Here is a 19,274-nt window from a genome sequence, read left to right as displayed (position 1 = left end):
AAAAAAAAAAGAAAGAAAGAAAAAGAAAAAGAAGGAAGAAGGAAAGAAGGAAAGAAGAAAAAGTTACAGGAAGGAAAATAATCTAGTTGATCAAATCAAGCACAAATCCTAAATCTTGGTTTCTTTATGGCTGGAAAAAAGGAAAAGCAATCTGTTCCTTAACTCACATGACCTAGGAGGAAAAGGCCTACCAAATCTTCAGAAGAAAGCCTGTAAATTTGGACTTTGCAATTAAGGGTGTGTTGAGAACTCATGCAAGAGGATAATGCACATAAACTAACAAGAGTAGCTTTGAAGAGCTCTGACCCTTCATATACATAATCAATATTGTTCTGGAAGAATAGGTTTTTTTTTTTTTTTTTAATTCATAAGTGACATCTTTCTTTTTTTTTTTTAATCAAATCTGATTTTAAAAGCAAATAGTTACCTCTACAGGATTTTAGAAAGCCTTTCTGGTGTTTTCTGATAAAGAAAATCATCCTTTTCTGAAGGGAGAAATGAACCAGCTAGAAGATTCTGGAGAGTCCAGGTGTTCTGGGTGGTGTGTCAGGGACCAGGTTAGCTTGCTTTTTAAGTAGCAGGGGAAGTCCCACCTTATGTCATTTTTATGTTTTTTATGCAATATTACAGGTAGAAAAAATATTCCACTGGTTTAAAAATGATAATAAAATCACTGCCCCAGTTTAGCTTCTGGATTTTCTCATTGCACAACTATATCTGCTCTGAGTCAGGCAAGCTTAGTGAGATACTGGGTCAGAGTCTCCAACACTGCCCAGCCCTGATCTGATTCTTCAAACAGAGAGGAGAGAATAATTTGCCATAGTTAAAATAAAGGGTTTCTTAAAGATCACTATTTCACCATATAACCTTCTGATCTGTGATTTCATTTCCTAAGTGAACTTGTCCATTAAGCAAGGGCATATCCTGGTATATAATGGTGTATTTCCTGCTCCTGTCTGACCATTTTCTGAATATTTAGTGCTAAGTTCCTGAGTGATACCAAAATGACAAAAAACAGTTCTCCTCCTTAAAATTTGACTACACATATTAATAAACACATTTGCTAGCATATATCAATATTGTCCTACTGGTTTCATTTGAGTTTAGTAATTCTGGATCTAAAATAACTCAGCAAAGTTCTCTCTGTCTTCTGCCTACCCATGTCAAAATAAAAATGATGAAATTGCCAGTGATAATAATTAAAGCTCATGAATTTAGAGAGCTTCAGTATAATATTACACTCTTTCTTGGTGCCACAAGGTTGGAAATGGTGTAAGGCTAGCTCTCTTTCTTCCAAGAATGACAAAATTTTTAACTTGGCTTATAGGAGAGTATTTTTGTTATGTTCTTACCAAGCATCCTCATTTTACAGATGAAATATGAGGAACAGAAAAGGTAAATGACTTACTTAAGGTGACGTAATTGGTTGATGGCAGACCTAGGGAAAAAAATCCAATTTTCTCCACCATCCCCTCCTATAGTGAAAATGAAGGTGAAAAGTAACTAACAAATGTGGTTACTAATCTGGTCCAAAACAGCTATCATCTTTTATCAAGCATATGTCCTAGTGGTTAAATCAAAGCTCTATAGTAGTAGATTTCAAAGAAGGATTTGTTGGACTAACTACTGACTCCACCTCTCACTCCCACACACACCATTTCCTCTCTGTCCTATGCCTCAAGTTGGGGTTATCTTTAATCCTTCTTAGGAGTAAAATTGTAAAGAAACTTGAACTTCTTACATGGGTAAATTATAAAAGGACAATCAAGTTGAACTAGATTGAGGAAAACTGAAATGTTTATTGTTTCTACTTCCATCTGTAATGAATGACTTTAAATTATTTAAATGAATGCAAATTAATGAATTTTAGCTACAGAGTCACCAGAAAACCTAGTGGATACCACCAACTGGAAAACACTTAAACCATAGCTTAAGCCCTGTTAAATACTGTTAGGAAGCAGTATGTATTCTTGCTTACTTTTCATCCTAGATGCAGAACAAATCACAATCATGGACCAAATCGTAGAGTCAGACCTTGGTGTTCTTCAAGAAGTTTAGTCTAGTTCAGCATAATATAATGGCAGAATAATCTAAAGAAAGTTCACTCTACTGCCAGTCTGGGGAACAGGACTCTTCATTTAAATAGAAGAACATCATCTAATTGCTTCGGACCTCGGGGTGTTTGTTTGTAGATGACTCCGCGGGCTGCTCTTCCTCCCACATCCCTTCTAGTCCTAAAATTCTCTAACACAGCATTATCCATAGAGGTGACTTGTGATTCAGCCTGGTTAAATATTAGCTGCTGTCATTCAGCCACATAGTACCTTTATTTTACTCTCTGCAGATCATTTTGGGGCCTGCAGAAAGGACACTAGAAGGGGCGTGGAAGACCTCAAGATCTCAGTCTTAATTCCATTCCTTACTGACTCTGAGTCTTACAATAATACACTCAACCTTTCTAAATCTTCTTTCTTAACTAAAATATGGGGGGAAAATCTCTATGACTTAAATAATAGGTTACAGTAAGAATCAAGTATAAAATTACATATGTTAACTCCCTTCAAAATATAAGGAATGGTTATCTTTAAAATAGTAACAATGCTATTGACTGTCTTTAAAATCTTTAAAATATTGCTTACTAAGTCTGCTTCGACTCCTATAACAAAATGCCATGGACTGTGTAACTTGAATGGCAAACATTTATTTCTCATAGTTCTGGACTCTAAATCCAAGGTCGCTCTTGGCAGGCTTGGCTGTCAATGAGAGCTCTCTTCCTGGCTTGCAGATGGCCACCTTCTTTCCGTGTCCTTCCATGAAAGAGAGAAAGAGCTCTGATATCTCTTCTTATAAGGTCATCAGTTCTGTCCTGAGCTCTACCCTCATGACCTCATCTAAGCCTAATTACCTCTCTAAGGCCCGACCTCCTTCGTAACATCATCACATGACAGATTAGGGCTTCAACAAATGAACATTCAGCCCATAACACTCATATTAATGCTGGGAGAAAGATGTTACTGCCGATATTTTGATATCCTCAAAAGAAGAGGAAATCTCAAAAGGAATTCAGATCATCAGTGACTGTAGTGACTATAATTTTGCCGTAAAAATTTTTACAAGAGAACAAATGACTCTCAAACTCAAAATTAAAACAGTTAAGCCATCTTTCTTTACCAGTCCCATAGGTTTTAGATGTGGGAATGTGAGACCTCTAAGGCATTGCAGAGATGTCTACACCATCTCCCGCCTTCCGTGGTGTTGTTAAGACCACCAGAAGCTGAATGTGTTAGCAAATTGCTGATTATGAGGGGGGCCTGAGTGGCTCAGTTGGTTATGTGTCTGCCTTCAACTCAGGTCATGATCCCAGAGTCCTAGGATCGAGTCCCGCATTGGGTTCCCTGCTTGGCCGGGAGTCTGCTTCTCCCTCGGCCCTGCTCATGCTCCTTCTCTCTCAAATAAATAAATCAAATCTTCTTCTTCATTTTTTTTAAAAGATTTTATTTATTTATTTGACAGAGATCACAAGTAGGCAGAGAGGCAGGCAGAGAGAGAGAGAGAGAGGGAAGCAAGCTCCCTGCTGAGCAGAGAGCCCGATGCCGGGCTTGATCCCAGGATGCTGGGATCATGACCTGAGCGGAAGGCAGAGGCTTTAACCCCCTGAGCCACCTCGGCACCCCTAAGTAAAATTTTTTTTAAAAAATTGCTAATTATGTGGATTCAGTCCCAAAATGATGGCCCTTCTTCTCTATCATGCCTTTAGCACCTTTAGAGGTATGGTGTGCTATTTGGAGTTTTCCATCTACCATGACTTACGGAAAAGTTGTGTAAGATTTCTTAGCATTGTCATCATTCTGTAGAGCAAGCTGGAAGTCATAACAGAGCAGCTTTCCTTCGTTTAGATGTAGGGCAACTGAAAATCCGTTTCTAGCCAAAGGTCATATAGCTGGGAGGCAGGCTAGTGAGGGGGAGGGGGGAGCACGCAGGCTTTGAGTCCCTTAAACCTAGGATGGAACACTTTTCTACCACGTTTTAGCTGTGTGACCTTGAGGCAAGAAGTTTTCGCTTCCTAGGCCTTCAGCTCCATAGCTGCAAAATGATAGCAATGCAAAGACGACAGAAGTTAACAGATAAAATGCCTGGCACACAATAAGCCTGTACCGGCCCCCAACTTCTTTCTTCGTAGCAAATCAAGGGCCACCAACCACAATTCTTAACTCCTTGTTCGGGGTACTATCCATTACACTCCACGTTGCATAGATAGCACTGTTTTGAACCGAGAATATTAAGTGCATTTTTAAAAACCTTATCTTCCAAAATCAATCTCTTCACATTTTCAATAATGCAAGAAAAGAGCTTCAAGTTGGCCCACAGAGATTTTTATGAACCAAAGGGTTATTGTTAATTGGATTTTGTGCCTGTTGTTATGGAAATAGTTGTTTTATAGATTAAGCATTATGACGAGAACAAGATGAAGCCCAGAATGGAGTATAATGATGACATCACCCCTAAGCTTCTTTTTCTTGACAAAACACTTTTAAAATTAAGAGAACAGGAGTGGACCTGCTTCAAAAGCACATATTTCTAAGAGAAAAAGTCTTCCCTATAAAAATAGTTTTAACATGATATATTCTCTTTTCAAAGATCAAAACTAAGAATGACCCTCACTGCCAGTAGGATGCTAAGATTCTGCAGAGTTATTAAAGCGCTGCTTTCTTCGCTATTGAAACTAGAAAGAGTCCCTTTGATCGTGGAACTTGCTTTCAACATTTGGTCTCAAAGCTTTTTTTTTTTTTTTTTTGCAGTTGCTGAACTAAGAGGCTTCCTCTAGTTTTTTACTGATCAATCTCCAAAAACTGTTCTGTCTAGACTCGTTTTTATTCATGTATCCGGATGTATAATTTAACTTTTCTAAAAACACAAAAAGAGATTATTTCTAATCTTAAGGATGGTTTCTTTTAAAGACATGAAGTAGTTCGTCCTGCAGAATTTAGCTTGCCTTACCCGTTTGTTTTAAGCCCCAGAGAAACCCCAACCCCAGAAGGCAGAACTTGTACCTGTTACATCCTAAGAGAGAACTCAGGATAGCCAGCAGTACCAAAAGCAAACAATGACATTGTTGGATGGACTATGGAGGTTCTTCTATTTGATTCTATTACTTTCTATTTTTCTTTTCTTTTCTTTTTCTTTCTTTTCTTTTCTTTTTCTTTCTTTTCTTTTTTCTTTCCTTTCCTTCCCTTTTCTTTTCTTTCCTTTTCATCTTTTTTTCTCTTTCTCTTTCTCTTTCTCCTTCTTCTTGGCCTTTTCTATGTCCTCCTATGAGTCTTGGACATTGATTGGTTTTGCTGGTAGAATTTGGTTGAAAAAATTATGAACCCAAGCCTGATCCTGAATCAGCTGAAAGTCATGAAACTCAATGATGCCATGTCTTCCATTATTTTAGCATACCAACACTTTTCAGTACTTGGAAAATGAGGGAGGGGAGAGGCAAATCCATCCCCAAATAACGTATCTTTAAAAACTTTACTTTTTTCAGTGAATCATAGTGTCAGATTAGTGGAAATACTTTTTTTGATTAAAAAATTTCCAGGCATATTAATTTTTTTTCATTGCTTTGTTTTTAAATAGAAGAGGGATGTTTGTCTAACTTTGTCATTTCAGTGATTTCCATAAAACAACTTTCTGAAATGATTTGTCTATTCTAAGCCCATGTAAATCCATTTGTAATTGATTTGTATGGATTTACATAGATTCACTGGCAGCTCCTTTCCCAGATGGTTACATTTCTGCCTTTTTTCTTTTTGTCCTCAGCTGGGAATCCCTGCCCACTAGCGCTATTCAAACTCACTTTTCTTTGTTCCTTCCCACCCAACAGTTGGACCTTTATCGGCTGTGACTTTTTTTCCTCATTCAATAATACCTTTATCTAAATCCACTCCACTGGACTTAGGTTTTAGACACAACATTCTATAAACCTAAGAATTTGGGGGACATCGGAAGTATGTGATACAGGACTGAAGAGCAGTCATCACACAACTCGGTGCCCGAGGCAGTCTCCTCATGGGGATCTAATCAGCTAGTTGCTGCACCTGAAGCTTAGGATCCACTATCTCCCCGAAGTCAGAGGCTACAACACTGCTGTCAGCTTCATTAGTAAGAAAGCCATAACTGCAAAGATCAGAGAATTCCTTGGGGAAAACAATAACCACCACAGTAACAACAACAAGCAAGTGTGTGTAAATTTGGGAGGCTTCCCGATGCTATATTGACTGTGCCTATTTATGACAACAAGGTTCATTTCCTTGTCTGATCAATGCATAATGTTAAAGATCTTCTTAAAGTGTCACACCTGAATGTCTGTTAACTTGTCATTTTCCTTGCTTGCTCTGACTCTAATGGGCTTGAAAATTGATCCAGCCAGTCTCTTCTCTCTCCTCTCTCTCTCTCTCTCACCTCTCTCTCTCATTTCTTTCTCTCTTATCTCTCCTCCCTCTCCCGTGCTCCCCCCAACCCCTTACTTTGTCTCTTTCTCTCACTCTCTGTGAGGTTCATCTGCTTGACTGATTCTGAGTGTCCATAATGACTGTTTGGCATATTCTACAGGCAAAGGTCCCGAGACCCTTTTTGCCGGCTATAACCTCAATGATAACGAATGGCACACAGTGCGTGTGGTCCGTCGGGGAAAAAGTTTAAAGTTAACCGTGGATGACCAGCAGGCCATGACAGGTAAATCCCCCTGTTTCCATTGCCTTTTCTTTTGCTGAAGCTTTAGTCCTTCCCATTTCTTACAGGGGACTGTGAAAACCAACCACACAACTTGACGCTGATACACACAGTTCATTTTTTTGTTCCAATTTTTCCAGCAACAGTGCCATTCAGTAACCAGTGTTAAATGTTTTTTTCTCTCAAATGAACAATACTTTCATGTCATGTTCTTTCCTGTTTAATAATTCAAGAAGATGTTATATATTTCAGTGTTGCAGCTTGATAAATATCTTAGGGCCTTATAAAATATTGAAGTCATTGTTTACATGCCAATTTCTGTTCAATTTCTTTGTTTTTTATATATTTGGGTGATGAACAGCAGCAAGTTACACTTTTTAGTGCCTGGGGAAATTGATAGATATGCTGGCATTCTGTCGGGTGAACCACTTTTTCATTATAAGCTGTAATAGATCATTTCTGATTTATTTACCTCAGTTGGTTAAACTCTAATATTAAAGATGCCATGTTCAATCCTTGGTATGCAGATTCCTCACTGAGGTGAGCTGTATAAAAGTCCACCCCAGAGACTTAGAGAAACCAAAAGAAAGAAGAATTGGTGCACCTTTGTTCTCTCTGCTGAAAATAACTCTAAGCACATGACCCACTGGGATATTAACTCTTTTTATTTTTTAGAGAACATCTCTAAAATTATTAATTATTTTAGAACAAGACACAAGATAGTCCTTGTGCAGCAGGGAAGTGTGTCCTACATTCAGCCCTGAGGGGTTCCCATGATCAGAGATCGGTTGATTATATCAATGTGGAAATAACATGTGTGGGATTTTAACTTTTGAGAGAATCATTTCTGAGTTCAGATGAACCAAACTACCAAATTTTAGCTGTCTTGACTATCTTACATTTCAATAGCCCTTTATGGCTTTCCAGAACTTTTTTCTAGGTGTAGGTACAGTTTAATTTCAGAATCACCTGAAGGGCTTTAAAAGGACCAGTTCCTGGCCTGACATCAGAGAAAGTCTAGGAGGAGCCCAGTAATTGTTTTTCTTTTCCTTTTGTTGTTGTTGTTTTGTTTTAGGTTTTGGGGGCTTTTTATTTGTTTGTTGAAAATCTCTTTAGAGGGGACTCTCATGCAGCTGGTTCGTGGATTAGCACTTAGAAACCACTACTATGTTGTATCATTTTGTTACCTGAGGAAGAAAATCAATCAGAAAACTGTTAACATAAGCCCTTATTCAAAATTGCCAAACATGAGAAGGCTCTAAGGAACTGTGTGAACGTAAGGAAGGAAAGCAGATTTTTTTTTTTTAAGATTTTATTTATTTGACAGATCAAAAGTAGGCAGAGAGGCAGGCAGAGAGAGGAGGAAGCAGGCTCCCTGCTGAGCAGAGAGCCCGATGCGGGGCTCGATCCCAGGACCCTGAGATCATGACCTGAGCTGAAGGCAGAGGCCTTAACCCACCGAGCCACCCAGGCACCCCGGAAAGCAGAATTTTTGCTGGGCTTTGGCAGGAGTGTCAACTGAAGTTCAGCTGGTTTAGGTCAAGGACGGCTCTTAGAAGAGGAATGAATCATTTTTGTAGATTAGCATCCATCGTTGGGATGATTTGGGTTTTATCAAAAGGAGTAGAAATGAAGAGTTAGTGTCAAAGGTCATGTGCAAGAGGTTGTGAATACCTAGCTCCCGGGGACAAGGACAGGTGAAAACCACAGAGGAACGTTCATCAGTCCCTCAGTGTGTCTTAAATCTCACACAGTGCAATGAAATGGACCGGACGTATGCACCCTCACTTTATAGATAAGGAAACTGAGGTTCAAAGGGGTTAGGTGACTTCTGTGTCTTTGAAATGCTACTGTTGCCAGAAGTTCGAAGAGGACCTAGGCTTGTCTATATTGTTGTTGTTGATTTGTTTTTTGACTCATGATCCATTATTTTATATTCATTAATATCCTAATAAGGGTATGATTCAAGGACAAGTCCTTTCCCAGACACAACATCGTGTCATGAAGACAGACACACATCCAAAACTTTAACAAGAACTGATAGTCTAGGGCAGTAAATGATGGACTGGATGGTTGATGTAAGCTACTCATGTTCTTGGGGTTCAGAAGAGGAGTTGAGGACCCTAGTTTCAAGGATCACTTAAAGCAGTAGATTATATTTGAACTAGGCTGTAAAGAGAGGATGATGAAAATGATAAACTATGTGGGGGAGCATTCGTACAAGGCAGAAGGGCTCTGATGGGGCTACACAGACCAGTGTTCAGAAACAGAGAAGTTTTGTTTTGCTTCTTGCATCCATATGGTAGTTGATAGGGCTAGAAAAGCCTTTTGGGGCAAATGGGTCAATGCTGTCAACTAAGGGGCTTATTTTTCCCGGACCTTCAGGCTATTGCAAAGCTTGAGAGTTATCTGAGAGAATATTTTTTGAACAAAATAAATCCTGTGGCATTGTATTAGATGCTTCAGGATGTAAAGTCGCAAGTCCTGAACTTCAGTGAATGAAGAAAGGATAGAAACAAGAGTATGGTGTAACACATTTTGTTAAATTTTATTTAGAAATAATTTCAAATAAAAAAAATAAAAAATAAATACAGTACTGGGGCTCCTGGGTTTCTCACTCAAACGACCAACTCTTGGTTTGGGTTCAGGTCATGATCTCAGAGTTGTGGGATTGAGCCCCACATTGGGCCCCACGCTCAGTATGGAGTCTGCTTGTCCCTCTCCCTCTGCCCCCCACCCCTCATGCTCTCTCTCTCCCTCTCTCTCTCTCAAATAAATAAATAAAATCTTTTTTTTAAAGTAATTAAGAATTAAAAAAATAAAACAGTACAAAGCACACTGATATATCTTTACTCTTATGAACATTGTATCTCATTTCCTTTGACATTTTCATGACTTTTTTCCCCCATAACCAGTTGAGCAAAATTTAAATACAAACTTTATTTTTATATTTTTAATAAAAATTTAATACAAATTTAATACAAATTTAAAAAATATATATTTTTTATATTTTAAATACAAATTTAAATACAAACTGTTTACTCCTAACTACTCAAGTATGCATTTTCTAAAAATAACGATAGCCCCTTACATAACAAAGAGCTACCAACTTCAGTAAATGTTGCTTGGATGCAATATATTCTATCTGTTCTGTCCTCCATACTTCAGTTTAGTCGGTTGACCCAGTGCTGTCTTTTATAGCATTTCCCCTCCAGCACCGTGTGCAGCCTGGAGTCAGACACCACATATAGTTTTCAGGTCTCTTTAGCTTTCTTTCATCTGAAACATTTCTATAGACTTTTTTTTTTTTTTTGGTCTTCATGACATTGACATTTTTGAAATCTATAAACCTCCCACCTTTTGTCACTGTAGAGTCACTCATTTGTGTTTGATGCTTTCTTGCGATTAAAGTCAGATTTTGCATTTTGGGGTAGAATATTGCATAGGTGTCATTGTGGCCTCCTTCCAGTACCCCAGGTGAAGGCACAGGACGTCCCTGCCCTTGACCGGTGATTTCATGTAACCACTTGGTCAACACTCAGTCCAGTTTCTCCTCTGCATGAAGAGTATGTTTTCTCCCTTGTCACTACTAAGCTGTCTGTGGAGAGACATTAAGACCATGAAAATAAGCCGTACCTCATGAGAAGTTCTCTCTCTATTTAGCATCCATTGAAGATTTTCTCCTCATCCAGTCTTCCCTGCAGTACAGAATGATTATTTTCCACCTCCAGCACTTGCTCTACATTTAGAGCCAGAATTCTTTTTTTCTTTTCCTTGTTCTCCTTTTTTTCCCTTTCATTTTCCTTTCTCCCTTCCTTTTCTCTCTCCTTTCCTTCCACTCATCCTTCCTTCTTTCCTCCCTCCCTTCATTTCTTCCTTATTGGTAAGGACCCACGAGTTTCTGTTTTTCCAAAAGTTTTAATTACTTTACTTAATTATTTTGGTGCTCAGACTGTCCCACTTTCGGAGCCTGTGTGAATCCCATGAAGTTGGTCTTTGTCATACTGTGACATTTTCAGGTTTTTTTTGTTTTTGTTTGTGAGAGTTTTGTTTTTTTTTTTTTTTTTTGGTCCTTCCTTAACTTTCTGCCATGACAGGACATTCCAGGCACAGTTGATACCTACCATTCCCCAGCCCTGGAATCAGCCCTTCAGGCTTCATTTAGTCACGAATGATATTATTGCCCAAAACCTGGGTGGTTGGTGTGCTTGATGCGCCTCAAGTTTTTTTTTTCCTGATCCTTTCAGCAGACAAAGATAGGAAATATATTCAAGTATCTACACGTACACCTGCATATATATCTATAAATACACCCACACTGAACTGAAGAAAGTTCCTCTGGGTTTTCACCCATCCTTGTCCCTGGTAGCTAGGTATTCACAACCTCTTGGACATCACCTTAGGCACGGACTCCTCATATCTACTCCTTTTGATAAAACCCAAGTCATCCACAGAGTGGATGCGAATCTGCAAAAATACATGTGCACATAGACACACATATATGCATATTTTAGAAAATATGAGTTCACAGTGGCACCTCGATATTGACATCATTGTTTCCTGACTTCCCACATTTGGTGTTTCCGTGTTCCTTCTTTTGTGGTGAGATCTTTGCTCCTAGTGATGTCAGTCACTCATGTGCTACATCCAAGAATGAATCTAAAATAGTTTCAGGATTTCTTGACATTGCCCATACCACTACAATTAATAAATCAACTAAAAAAAAATTCAGGATTAGTTTGTGATTCTCTTATTCCCCACTGCCTAAGACTTAACAGATACCATCAAATGCTGAGTTTATAAGTAACTTGGATGATAACTTGCCTCGTTTCCTTCCTTCTCTCCCTCTCTCCTTTTTCTTTCTTTTCTTCCTATCTTCCTTTCCTTTAGTGTAGTTATACTGTTCACTTGAAATATAACTAGTTTTATTTCAATTTAATTTGTCCTTCCCAGCATTATGTATTTAGCCTTGTAGGTATGTACAACACTAGCATGCTTTTTAAAAATCAGTGCAACACATTTTGAATTAAGAAGTGATGAACAGAACATGAATATGATCAATGTAACATAGAAAATTCCAGAAACAGCCCCTAAATGAATTGCCATCTTATTTTCATGGAAGATTCAAGGTACATATTTTCAATTGCATAGATTCCTATTAAGCTTCTAAACGAATAGCTATGTTCTAACTCAGTGAATTGCCTTCTTCACCTTTCAGGGAATACACCATCCCTTTGTTTATTTAAATAGCCATGCATTTATCTACCACCAGCAATCATGTTAGGAAACAGAATTAACAGATACTTACATGGATATAGTTTGCTTATAGATGTAGGAACAAACGAGTGACCTATTCAATGGGGAACTCCCAAAAGAACTCTGTTGAGGAATCCTTCCTAAGCTGCCATCACGGGTTTCCATAGTGCTGTTCCTGGGCATGAACTAGCTCTTTGTGGCAAAGTTACTCATATCTCCTTGGCTGGTTCATACTGGGACTCTGGCATGTAAGACTTCGTTGGGAATTCATAGGCCATTGATGAGGTTTGGCTTATGATCTGAAAGAAAAGGAATCCTTTTTAGAAGTCCCAACTTTGGAAGACAAATATATCCTAAGGCATTTGTTTACCAGGTTTTTGTTTAGCATGTATTATTAAAATTATAATATGAATCTTGGTCCACCTACTCAGGTAGGCATGAAATGGAATCTTTCTTAATTGTCTTATGTCAATTTAAATCAGCACAATTTCGGGGCACCTGGGTGGCTCAGTGGGTTAAGCCTCTGCCTTCGGCTCAGGTCATGATCTCAGGGTCCTGGGATCAAGCCCCGCATCGGGCTCTCCGCTCAGCAGGGAGCCTGCTTCCCCCTCTCTCTCTGCCTGCCTCTCTACCTACTTGTGATCTCTCTCTCTCTGTTAAATAAATAAAATCTTTAAAAAAAAAAAAAAAAAATAAATAAATAAATAAATCAGCACAATTTAAATCAGAAAGGCCTTGGGCATTTCTTCTGGATTTACACAATAGTTAATCAAAGTCATTTTTGCCTCTACTCCCTACTCCCCACCTTGGTTCGGGCAGAGGCTCCCTTTGTCTTTTCTCTGTACTTGTTCTCACCAAAAACACTTTCCCCAGTTTGTCGTTTGAATTGCAAGAACCCTGTTGCTCCTGTCCTAAGTGGGAGACTGGGCCTTTGCTGACTCCTGCCAGGATCTGTGGGCTGTGGTCCAGGTCCAGTTTCCCTATAGTGTACCTCACGGATTCTCTCTGAACCCTTTACCCTGAGCAGAGAGCAGGATGCCGGAACTCAGCACTTCTAAATCCCACCCAAATTCTCTCTCCTTTCTCGTATCTGGTGGTAATCCCATTGTCTCTGTCAGTCCTCAAATGTATTCCGTTCTCTCCTTTTCTTTTCCTTTTTTTTTTTTTTCTTTTCTTTTCTAGAGAAACCTTGCAAATCCAGCTCTTGCAAAAGACTGGAGAAGGCATTATTTTCCAGCAGCTTCCACGTCCTGCCAAGAAATACCCTTTGAGGCAAAATACTTGGCCAGCTTTTTAGAATTGAAGGAAGAACAAAATATAAACTAGTATTTCAGTAAATTAGCTTGCCATCTACTCTTTCTCAAAATTGCCCAAGGCTTTAGAGCAGAAATTTGATTTTATCCTCTGTAGAAGTTGATTTTTTTTTCAGTAGTAAAAACCAACCTAGTCTTTCTCAGAGTTTTAAAATGAATGGGAATATAGGCCAAGTAAATATTGATGAATCATCCAAATTTTGTATTTCCCCCCAACCCCCCCCATAGGAAAAAACCTACCTTGCCTTTTTATTTCTCCCAGCTCCCAGCATCTTGCTGCACAGAACTAAAGACAGTTTTATTTTCACATTAATTTACCTTTAATTGGTGAATTTTCATCAAGGTGATTGATATTTGGGAGATTAGGTTTTGTGGAGATCTCACAAAAGCCAACAATTCATAAGAATAAAAAAGGTTTGATTTATGCAGCATGGAAAAAGTTTCCAAAGTGGGCAATGGAAACTTGCCACTAAGGCTTAAATTTAGAAATGGAATTTTTTTCAAACACTCCAGTGGCGACTCGAAGCCAACCATGAGTCAGGAAAGCAATGGCTTTTTGTTTGGTTGGTTGGTTGTGTGTGGGTGTGTGATGAAGTTTTAGAATACAGGTGAGGTTTGGTGGGGTAAGGTCCAGAGCCGATGATCAAGAAGGCATTCTTGAGACGTCTTTGGTGCAAAATAGTGGTTTATTAAAGCACAGGACAGGACCCATGGGCAGAGAGAGCTGCTGCCCCGGGGTGGTGAGGGGTGGCAGGTTTTGTAGGATGGGGTTGGGGGAGTTAAGGAAAAAGGGAGATTTCAATAGAACTTTCATGTGCTACAGAGGACCTATAAGATACCAGATGCCTTGAGGCCTTGTCATTGTCCAGGTTTTTTTCCTCTAGCAAGGTATTGACATTAAGATAGTTAATGTCATAGATTCCTAAAGAATGTCACATATGTCCCACCCCAGGAGTGGGGGTGGGGGAAGGTTGCAGGGTGTCAGCTTTTGCTTTGTTCTCAGCCAGCCTTCTGTTCCCTCATCATGTGTGTGTGTGTGTTTTGTTTTTTTTTGTTTTTTTTTTTTGTTTTTTTTTTTTTGCTAAATTTTAGAGCAAGCCAGGAATCACTAAACAGGAAAAAATTTAAAGGAAAGCACTAGACACTCTTCATGCATTTCTTCCTACATTTGACCTCATCTTTAAATTAGAGTTAAATATACTGTTAAGCCTTGAACACAGCACTGTGCATACTCAGGCCAATCATTCTTGGGAATGTCAGTACCTCACCTAGGGCCGTGAGGCCTGGCAGCCTTTGCCAGCAAAGAAACTTAACAAGGGAGGGATTCCCTAGCCTTAGAGAGGAAAGGATTCTACAGGCTATATGGGATTCCTTAGGTTTCAACTCCTCACTTAGTCTGTCTAAAAAATCTGGAACTCTGTGTTTTGTGTGTGTGTGTGTATGTGTATGATAGCATGTCTTCCTTTGACCGGTGTTTACCGTGTGTGCAGTTACTAAGCCAGCAGGCTGGGCATCATCATCTGGTAATGGAGCTAACCCGAGTTCACTCCTTGATGCCTTACAGATGGTGACGACACCAGGTGGAGTTGTCACACAAAGCAAACAATATTTGCGGCAAAAAGGACGAGGAATAATTTCCAAGCCTGTGACTCCCTACACAGGAGGAGAGGGGTTCCTTTTATTTAGGGGTAGGAATAATGTTCAAACAGGCGAACATTGTCATCCCAGGTAGAAGCTTGCTCAAGTGTACTTAGAAAGCATACCTAGACCTGCATTGTCAATTATGGTAATGACGCTCCGGCTCCTCCTTGGGTGGAGACTGTAGCATTATAATGAAGCAAAGGTCACTGTCCGACAAGGGAACGGGCTCCAGACAGGGTCCAGAATCGGTATAAACTGGGTAGGGTCTTGGGCCCTCATCTCAGGTAAGGAATACAGGGTCTTGCTTACTTTTGAAATAGCACCGTGAGTTTTTACCACTGATTTATTGTCTCTGATATTGTTAGGCTATTTCCAGGCCTGGTAGAGACCGTTAGCTTTTGCATTCACTTTTTTCCCTTGAAATCCTTAGCTATGGACGCTTCTGCATTTCTTTGTAATACTGACACCTCCTAGGAAGTTCTGCGGGGAGTGTGTTTGGGCAAGTAGAGCTAAAAGGATTTCTCTCTTATGTCATGGAAGCTGTCTCTCATTTTTCTTTACTGGGGACCACCTAACTCCTTCTTAAAATTTCCCTCCCCTCTGCCACCTGTACTTTACTGGTAAATCCTGCATATTATATCTGCAAAATTATCTCACTTCATACTTCTTTTTATTTCCATTCCTGTTCTATTTTACTTCAAATTGTCTCCAAGTTTTACTATTTTAGAGAGATTGAGCACACACATGCAGATGCCAACTCATGGCTTCTGCCTGCCCACCCCCCTCCCCGCCTCGTGCTGGTGAATATAATCAGTAGGCACTGTGCCTGATTATCTGGCTCCTGACTCTCCTCCCCATTTCCCGTGAGCCACTAATTTCACTTACCCTGAGTCTCCAGCCACACCCTCTAGCTCTTTTTCACCTGAAAGCTTGTGTTCCTCTGTTCCCCCTTCCTGGAGTCCACCTCCCCGTTCTGCTCCAGCTCTCAACATGTGTTTCTTTTTTTAATCTTCAAATTTCACTTAAATATCAACTGAGGCCCCCATTCCATATTTACCAACACAACTCCCCGATTATCAAATTCATAACAAGTTTTTATCTTTTTTTTTTTTTTGGTTTTGTCATAGATATTTTATTATTTCCTTACCACTTCTTGTCTGCGTTTCCCCCAATATACCATAAGTTTTACAAAAATAGGAGCCAAGTCTGCTCCTCACGATACTATTTCTCCATTTCCTAACACACAACACCTGACGCATACATATATCTACACCACACGCACAATAACTTTAAGTGAATTAACAAGTTGATGCAGGGCTGAGGGTTATTTTGTTCTGCAGCAGAAATATAGCCCCACTCTGAACAAGATTAAACATACAATGGCTGATCCTATTATCTCCTTGGGTATAAAGATTTGGTTTGCATGGTAAGACTTCAGTGCAGACACATGGTCCAGTGGTCGATTTTCATTAGAGATCATTGTCAGTCGGGTATACCCATACCCTTTGGTCAGAGGCATTTTGCTAACTTCAGATTCTCTTCACTCTATCTCTAAATGCTTGGAAACTTAAAAAATCTTTCTCCTTTAATGTCCTTTATTTTTTCATAATCAATATATGTGTCTAATAGTAGAGGTGGTTACATTACTACCAGAGGATTAAACTCTGGAGTAAATTCTGAGGGAAAAAAAATAAATGTTTAGAAGGCAGCAGTTAATGTCTTCTTAGTCAGTGGATAATGGGCTTTTGGTGCTAATTCTCCCTCGCGAGCAAGCGTATCTGCCATTACTGTCAATGCGATTTATATACGCTTATTAAAGAAAGAAAAGACTCTTGAACATGGGCCATAATGATTTTTCTTGTAACTGGGCCACGGTTGCTCCCAAACTGTTTTACTACCTTTTTATTATTTATGATCTGCATACATATTCTATTCCTTTGAGAAAAGAAAACAGACATCACTTGTTATTTTTATCACTGAACTTCTCGGTCCTGCTAAGCAAAATGTGTGTCCATGTTTCACAGCTATCAAGAACTCGACAGTTTGAGATAATATTTAATTTTAAGCATTTGAAATTTGGGGGGGGCTGTTGGTGGCATTTCTTTTCTATCTGTTGGCTCACTAATGGAGATTTTAAGAAAAAACTGTTGACAGTTTCAGGCTTGAGGTGGGTTCATTGAGTTAAGACTCAGATTTTAATATAATGAAAAAGATAAAAAAAACACAAGGTAATATAAAAGCTCAAGTGATTTTTTTTCCAGCTTTTTATATTCTTCCTTTTATATAGCTTATTAATTCAGTGTTTCTGGTATGATATTTGAAAATTATTAAAGCCTCCTTTTACTTGCTAACAACGAAGTAGCTCCCCGCAGAATAGTATTGAGGTCATTGAACAAAAGAACTGACGGAGAGAAATGATGTCATACAAGAAACCAGAAATGCTTGGGATTTAATACTATTTTTACAACTAAGAGACAACAAGGAGGCATCGTGGGGAAGAAAGAGGGGGAGACACAATTATTTATGGTCATATTTTCTGTATTAAAAAGAAGTTTGCATAGACAAAATCGGGGAAAAAAAACAAACAACCAATAGCTGAAAAGAGAACAAGTCAAGGGATGGCGGGAATGCCGTTACCAGGATCAAGGATTAGTAAAGAGGTGTGGAAATTAAGCAGAATTAAGTACAGCTCAGGGAGAGTTTTTTACACCAATGAGTTTATAAGCATCAAAATCAATTATGTATGTAGACAGTTTTTCTTGCACAAGAATAAGCATGCCTTTTATGTTTCACTAGCATTTCCTCAAAATGCCATCTAATATTTTACTGTCTTGACTAAGGAAATGAAAATCTGTCAAACTGGTCGAGGGAGGCCCACGGAGATGGTTGTCCAATCTTCATTACACCTGGGAAGAAGGTTCAGTGCATTTTTGCAGGGTCTGATCCTGGGATTGGCTCTAATTAGTATTTTCATTAATATCATGGATGACGGGATAGGGCAAGCTCGATAAATTTTCCAATTATACCAAATTGAGTAGTGAAGCTAGCACCTGGAAGAACTTGATTGCAATTTAAATGACCTTTTTGAGTTTCAGAAGAAAGCAAATGGCAGTTTAATTAGACAAGAGCAAGATGCTCACTAGCAATGATAAGAGTACTTTATGTTGTACACTGAGAAACAGGTTCACATCTTTGTTTATTTTACCTTAAAAGTAAGATAGGTTACAGTAATCACCTTAGGAGTAAAGATGGGATTAGGTTGGGCTTTCATGGGGTTGACAGAGTAATTTGGTGGGATGCAGAGGCATGGGGGGCTGAATTGAAAAGTTAATCAATAAATAAATATGCAACCAAACTTCATCCTAGAGTGTTTAAAAAATAATTGTGCTTTAGGGTAATGTGAGTTAATTTTACGCATACTTTCAAAATTGGGCATGCCTTGATATTGTATAGTATACCCACTTTAAGTATCCAAAACATAAATGCAAAGAAAATGGCATGCGTCCAGAAGAAATCAATGGAAAATTGGCAGTGGATGGGAGGCCAGTGTTCGGAAAGACTGTGGGAATTGTTCAGCATAGAAAAGGGAAGGTGAAATGTGCATATTTAACTGTAGACACATTTTCATGGTTCATTGTTGGAAGAATAGTTAGCAGCCCTTCATTTTAGCTATTGAGTATCAGAAAATACACAATCTTTTTTTTTTCTTTAAAGATTTTATTTATTTATTTTTCAGAGAGATTGAGATCACAAACAGGCAGGCAGAGAGTGAAGGGGAAGCAGGCTCCCTGCCAAGCACAGAGCCCGATGCAGGGCTCGATCCCAGGACCCTGAGATTATGACCTGAGGCAGAGGCTTAACCCTCTGAGCCACCCAGGTGCCCCCCCCTTTCTTTTTCTTGAAGAGCATTTCTTTCTTTCTTTTTCTTTTTTCTTAGGGATTTTATTTATTTATTTGATGGACAGAGGTCACAAGTAGGCAGAGAGGCAGAGAGAGAGAGGAGGAAGCAGGCTCCCCGAGGAGCAGAGAGCCCAATGTGGGTCTCGATCCCAGGACCCCAGGATCAAGACCTGAGCCGAAGGCAGAAGCTTTAACCCCCTGAGCCACCCAGGTGCCCCTTGAAGAGCTTTTCTTTATAAAGAAATGCACATCCTCACCCAACTGGAATGTATCACTTTCTAATGGGTTGATTTAGGACAATAATCATTGCCCTTAATTCCTCCCTCTCTTTTTCTTCCTTCTTCCCCCCCTTCTTTCCTTTCTTTCTTCATTCCTTCCCTCTTTTTTCTTTTCCTCTCTCTCCCTCCCTCTTTCCCTTCCTTCTCTCTTTTTTCTCTATTTCTTGCT

At 39.2% G+C, this 19,274-nt stretch overlaps 1 protein-coding gene across 33 annotated transcripts in view; it reads left to right on the top strand.

Moving 5' to 3' along the window:
- NRXN1 (neurexin 1) overlaps positions 1-19,274 on the top strand; it is a gene marked incomplete at its 5' end in the record, with an annotated part of 1,159,071 nt that overhangs the window by 545,551 nt on the left and 594,246 nt on the right. For all 33 annotated transcript variants that reach the window (XM_080814815.1, XM_080814809.1, XM_080814838.1 and 30 more), the window contains one exon: positions 6,598-6,720. In XM_080814815.1, the coding sequence (XP_080670941.1) occupies positions 6,598-6,720 (123 nt within the window). The remainder of the gene's footprint in view (positions 1-6,597; positions 6,721-19,274) is intronic.

Source organism: Martes martes (genome assembly GCF_963455335.1).
Source record: "Martes martes genome assembly, chromosome: 9".
NCBI lineage: Eukaryota > Metazoa > Chordata > Mammalia > Carnivora > Mustelidae > Martes > Martes martes.
The sequence above is the reverse complement of the archived record's forward strand: the minus strand, read 5'-3'. Positions and strand labels throughout refer to the sequence as shown.